At 56.4% G+C, this 6,000-nt stretch overlaps 1 protein-coding gene across 2 annotated transcripts; it reads left to right on the top strand.

Annotated features, from left to right (window-relative positions):
* Positions 1–4,123, top strand: OSM (oncostatin M). Of its 2 annotated transcripts, XM_090291059.1 has the most exons (3): positions 1–154; positions 1,584–1,717; positions 2,295–4,123. In XM_090291059.1, the coding sequence occupies exons 1-3, from the start codon at positions 121–123 to the stop codon at positions 2,835–2,837; spliced, it is 711 nt and encodes a 236-aa protein (XP_090147185.1). In that variant the 5' UTR covers positions 1–120; the 3' UTR covers positions 2,838–4,123. The 2 variants fall into 2 exon arrangements, with proteins under 2 accessions (XP_090147185.1, XP_090147186.1); XM_090291060.1 differs by lacking the exon at positions 1–154 and having other exon boundaries at positions 1,518–1,717.
* Positions 4,124–6,000: the final 1,877 nt, after the last annotated feature.

Here is a 6,000-nt window from a genome sequence, read left to right as displayed (position 1 = left end):
CCACCTCACGAGGTGTTGGCCAATCGCTCTGGCAGGCAATAAAGTGGCTGTCAGCCCGCAGGGCTCCCAGCCGGGAGGTGTCATCCCCAACAGGCACAGGCCAGAGCTTGGACACCCAGCATGTGGGCACAGCTTATGAGGAGGACACTGCTCAGTAAGTACTTCCTTCCTCCCTACCAGCACCCACTGGCTGTGAACCATGGTGCCAGCGGGAAGCAGGGGTACCTTCTGTCCTGTGGGAGTTGGGGAGACCAGGCACTGGCTGGAAGGATGCTGAAATGGAAAGAGAGCTGGGAGGCCAGGCAAAGAGAGGGGTCCACTGAGTACATAGCATCTTCACAGGGTGGAGAAGAGGTATCCCAAGAGAGCTTCCAGGGGGAAGCAATGTAAAGGCAACTCAGGGAGCCAGGAAGTGAGGAAAGGGGACAGATTAGGAGAGAGGCTGGGGAAGCAGGAGGGAGGTGGAAATTGTGCTGTGTAGAGGTGGAAGCTGCAGAAGCTGAGCAGAAAAATGCTGCAATGTCTGGAGAGGCCTCCTTCTTGCCTTGATTTGCAGGGTTGGGGATGAATAGGCACAGTCAGCCAGACCCAGAGGTTCTGGAGCCCACACAATCACACAGCATGCATAGCCACACCCACAGGGTGACACTCACACAGAGCCACGTGACATCATCCAGAGCCCTCAATCTTGCCAGCCTGGGAACCCCCACATGCAGCCCGGGGTCCCCACGGTGGATTGGGCACAGCTGCTCCCTGGAGCCTCACACAGACCTGGACACACACCAGGCAGACACCTTGGTCCCACCTGCACACACAGCAGATACCTGGGGAGGTGGCGAGGGGTGCGCTCTGCTCACTGTGCCTGGGCGCCCGGCCCCTCCACCCTCCCCAGCAGCGTCTTCCCCAGGGGGCCGGATGGTTCTTAGGAAGCGAACGTGGTGTCACTGCCTTCCGGGCCATTGCACCACAGGCCCCTTCCGACCACGTGGCCGCCGGTGGGTGGGGGGAGGCAGAGGAGCCATAACTGTGCCCAGCCCCCTGGAGCATTCCAACAGGCTCCCAGCATCCCTGTGAGCCTGACAGCAGTGGTCACTTATGGAGAGAGGTAGAAGGCTCAAGGCTGGGGGACAGGCTGGCCTTGTATAACCTGGGAAACCCTTCTTCAGCTCCTTGGTTTTCCTGTCAGTAAAATGGGGTGTGTTGCAGGGGGCCCAGGGTCCGGTGGCAATAGCTAGCCCTTAGCCTGGAGGTCTTGCAGAGAGCAGCCCCACCTGAGCCTCCCCATGTCGGTTTCTGAGGCTGGCACATTTGACAGGCACAGGAGCTCCGACTAGGCCCCACAACCTCCTCTTAAAGGCCTACTTGGTGCATTGCAGCCACTATTTCAGATCCTGGGAAGTAACTCCCTGGACAGATGTCAGTGGCCCCAGTACGTGCTCCTGTGCATGCAAGATGCCCAATCCCACCCTCCACAGCACATAGGCTGGATGATGGGCTGCAACCTCTGAGCACCCTCCCCTCTGAAAGCTGCCCACCTATGGCTTCCTCGCTCAGTCAGGTGACATCCCCTTTTTCTGCCCCAGGTCTGATCCTCAGACTCCTGTTCCTGAACCCAGTGGTCAAGGGCAACTGCTCGGGTGATGGCCAACATCTCCTCAAGCAGCTTCTGCATCAGACGGACCTCATGCAAGACACCAGCAGGCTCCTGGACCCCTATGTGAGCACCCAGCCCCGAGTGGCATCTGAGTCTCAGAGAACTTCAGGGTTAGGGCAGGACTGAGCCCCAGAGAGGATCAGACCCAACTCCCACTTGCTCAACCCCAACTCAATACAGGGGCGAGAATGGAGAAACCAAGTCCCTGTGTTATTTCAGGACCATGTCAAACATCCAAGGCCTAACCCTGAGACAGCTTCCCTAGCTCAGTGCCGCCTTGCCCAGCATGCTTAGTGCACGCCTACCACATGCCTTGTTCTGGGCCCCGGAGATGCGGCAGTGAACGAAGCAGTCTGCCCCCCTAAAGCTCCCGGTCGCCTTCCCACTGACACTCCCTACACCACAGTCACCACCTGTGTGGTCACCCCTACCAGGCCCTCTGCATCCCTCTGACCCTGCCTGCAGAGAGGACCAGGGAGTCCTCTCCCTTCTTGGGCCTTAGTTTCTGGGTCTGTACAATGGGCAGATTAAATAGGGGCTGGACGAGGTCAGGCATGTCAAGGCTGACCAGAGCAGACTTGTCTTGTGTGTGTGTGGTGGAGGCTCCAGCACTCACCCTCTGATTCTCCTTTCCCCCTAGATCCTCAAGCTAGGCTTGAACATATCTGCACTGAAACAAAGCTGCCAAAACCGCTCTGCGGGCTTTCCTAGCGAGCACGCCCTGCAGGGGCTCAGCAGGAGAGACTTCCTGCGGACCCTCAACACCACGCTGGTCCATGTCTTACGCAGACTGGAAACTTTACAGCAGGATGTCCCCAAAGTCCAGGCCTTTGACACGGTGAAGAACTATATCAGCGGGATCAAGAACAACGTCCACTGTATGGCTCAGCTGCTTCATGGCTCCTTGGAGACAGCTGAACCCACTCTGGCAGGTCCGGAGACCTCGCTGCCCATCGCTCTTGCCTCAGACACCTTTCAGCGCAGGTTGGAGGGCTGCCGGTTCCTGAGTGGCTACCACCGCTTCATGCACGCAGTGGGACAGGTCTTCCGCAAGTGGAGGGAAACCCCGAGCCGGAGGAGCCGGAGACACAGCCCCCGACGGGTCCTGAAGAAGGGGGTTCGCAGAATGCAACCCTCCACGAGGGGCAAGAGACTTGTGCCCAAGGGGCAGCTGCCCCGGTAGCATTAGGATCCCCACAGCAGGTGAAGGATCAGCAGGTGCTCCTCAGTATGGGGCCACCTCGGGTCTCCAGAACTGTTTCCCACCTCTCCGAAGTGCACTTTAAGGGTGAGAGCCAGGTGGGCTCCTCTACCTCCTCCCAGGTTGGAGTGATAGGATCAGACCATTGTGCCTCCCCAGCCATGAGTTCCCCAGTCCCAGTGGGGTGACTGGGTCAGGCCACGCGGGGCCAACTTTCCATTGATTCAGGGGTCTGATGACACAGGCTGACTCATGGCCAGACTGACTGCTCCCCTTCAGCCCCCCCCAACTCTGCTCCCGGAGGTCTGCCGGCCCTTCCTTCTCATGACTTGCAGAGCTGTTGCCCCCAGACTTCCTCCTTTCCGTGGTGGCATGGTTCCAGGGGGGAGGTCAGGGTCTGAGCTGTCCTCCTATGCCTAATCGCCAGTCTCAGGCCAGACACCTGGACGTCTGGGTGACCTCACTTTATGCAGCTATGACAGGGGCAGAGTGTCATGTAAGAAGCACTGACCTGGGAGGTCCCAGGAAAGGGGCTCAGGTCCCAGCTTGGCCCCTAACTCAGTGTGTGACTTCAGACAGGCCACTTGACCTCTCTGGACCTCAATTCTGCCTTTGTGAATTAAAGGGATTGGGGACTGTCTAAAGTGCTCTCTGCCTGTCAGCTGCTGGAACTCCATGACATAGGGTGAATTTCAAATTCTTTCCATAAATTGGGACACGCGGTGCAAACGGACAGGGGTGCAGACGGTTCTTTGCAAGAGACTTTCCAGTGCCTAGCTGGTCTTGGGTTCTGGCTGCTGACTGCTCCTCCTGGTGGTGGACCTTGGAATTTTCTCATGCTGAAACCATTGTCCTCCTGAAGGGTTATGGGTCAATTCCTTGCAGGGCCAGGATTAATTTATCAATTTTTATCAGTTTTTATCTTTTTTTTTTTAATTTATGAGGCTTATTTATGATTTATATTTAATATTAATATTGTTCAACAACTATTTAAAACTTACCTGGTTTCTAAAACCCCTGTGTCTCTTTGTTGCCTTGTGGGAGAGGGTTTGGGGTAGGCTGGCCTCTTGGAAAGGGGGTGGTCCCTAGGTGGCAAGGCCACAAGCGTCTACCACCTGAGTAGCCTCAGCCCTCCTGAGTCCCCGAGGGCTGAGGTCCTTGTCCTATCCAGGAAGGGAAGTCTCATGAGCCAGTCTGACTGTGGGGGCGTCTCAAACACAGACAAAGAGTTTGTTGTGTCTGAACAGGTCTCCCTCGGGACATTAGAGACTAAGGATTTGGGGGCATGCAGGGAGGGAGGAAGGCTGGAGTGTCTGGCTCGCTTTGGCCCCTGTGGGTGTGTGGCTGGGGTATGTGTGCTGATGTGCATTGCATGAAATGAACAAGATAATAACAGATCCTGCCTCAGATGTGGCCTGTGACCTGGTTATGTGCTTGAAACTGCTTCCTGAAGTGCCGTAGGGGGTGGGGATTTCATCTGGTCCCCAGAAACCTGGGCTGGCTCACGATGCTTCAAGGCCCCACCTCAGGAAGGGACCTCTAGGCCGATGGATGATGTGCTCAGGCAGAAGCTACAAAGGAAGGGCTCACAGAAGCCTATGAACTTGACCTGGATCAGTCCTTGGCTACTCCTACTTCCTGGGATTGGGGCCAAAGGTGGAAACAGGACTTAATGACAGAAGTGGAGGAGATCCCCATGCGGGACTCTCTCCAACAGATATGACCCACTTGGCAAATGAGAAGACTGAGGCTCAGAGAGTTTGAGTCACCTGCCTGTGTCCTCAGAGCAATTTACTGTGGGTGAACACATTTTGAACTTAGGTCCATTAGATGCCTGGGTGGGAGCATCTTCCTGTTACCCTTCAGCCTCTATAACTCTGCTGACAATTTCATGCATCCCTGAGGGCACAGAGCTCCCAGGTGAGGGGGCAGATAGATAATAGACAAGCGAAAGTACTAACAGGTGCACCTGAGACTGTAGTGCAAGCTCAGCAAAAATAAAGCGGCACGTGATGTAATAGAGAATGAGAGAGTCAAGTGCTGTGGGCGGTCAGGGTGGCATCTGAAAGAGGTGACATCCACTCCACAGTCTAAAGGATATACAGGTGCCTCCAAGTGGCACAGTTAGGGCAAAGGCTCCAAGCATTGAAGGATCAGAGCATCAAAAAGGCCCAGAAAGGAGAATCATCTCGCTCAAGGTCACAGTGCAGGGCTTGGGCCAGAACTCTCAGTCTCTGACTCCCAACTTGCCATCTTCCTGAGCAGCTGCCCAAAGCATTCCAGGCTATTTACTAAGTACTTGGTAAGGGTTCTCCACTGCCCTCACTGAACTGTCCCTTTTACTCAGGTTCCTGCTGCACTGGCCACCTTTGGGCTGCCAAAATGCCCAGGGCCCCGTCCTCTTACAATGCCTCCGTCTGTGCTGTTCCCTCTGTCTGGAATGCTGTTCCTATGGTCTGGGTCCAGCAACTTGGTTATTTGTTTTCTCACAACTGCCCCACTGGGGGTCCTCACCAGTATGGTGTTTGCATTACCATCCACTTCCCTCACGAGCCTGGCGCTACAAAGGAGGAGACCACATCTGTTTCTCTCTGCTCTGCCCAGCACCCAGCACCCAGCACCCAGCACAGTGTCTGCACCCAAGAAGAGGGCCTGGAGGAAGTCAAAGCACTGAGCAGTGTGCCAGACAGTCTGGCTCAGAGAGGTGCCACCCAGGTGCTGTCAACAGCAGGGGCCTTTTTTCTGCCCTCCCCCAGCATGGGGGTAGGGGGCTTTCCTCAGGCTGGGCTGCTGGGAAGCTGTGGGTGGGAGGCGGCAACCGGAAGCCAGGCATGCTCAGGTTCTTGGAGCGGAAGGTGAGCTGGTGCTGCGGTGGGTGTGCGGTTGCCCACGGAGAGGGCAGAGGTTGGTCTGTGGAGGAAGAGCTGGGAAGCCCAGGGTGCCTCTCCCCCACCTCTGGCTGGGCCCCTCGCCAGCCCCCGACTCTGTGGTTAAGCCCCAGGAGAGGGGTCTGGGGCTGGCTTTGAGCTGGAGCAGTACCCGCCCCGCAAGAAACAGATTAGGACTCCCAGATTCTGGGGAAAGGGTCTCGGGGATCCCACCTGTGAGGATTTGTCACCTCCACACTGTTTCCTGATGAGACCAC

This window comes from Furipterus horrens, unplaced genomic scaffold, assembly GCF_987537825.1.
Source record: "Furipterus horrens unplaced genomic scaffold, mFurHor1.1.pri manual_scaffold_11, whole genome shotgun sequence".
NCBI lineage: Eukaryota > Metazoa > Chordata > Mammalia > Chiroptera > Furipteridae > Furipterus > Furipterus horrens.
This window is presented reverse-complemented; position numbering and strand designations above follow the sequence as displayed.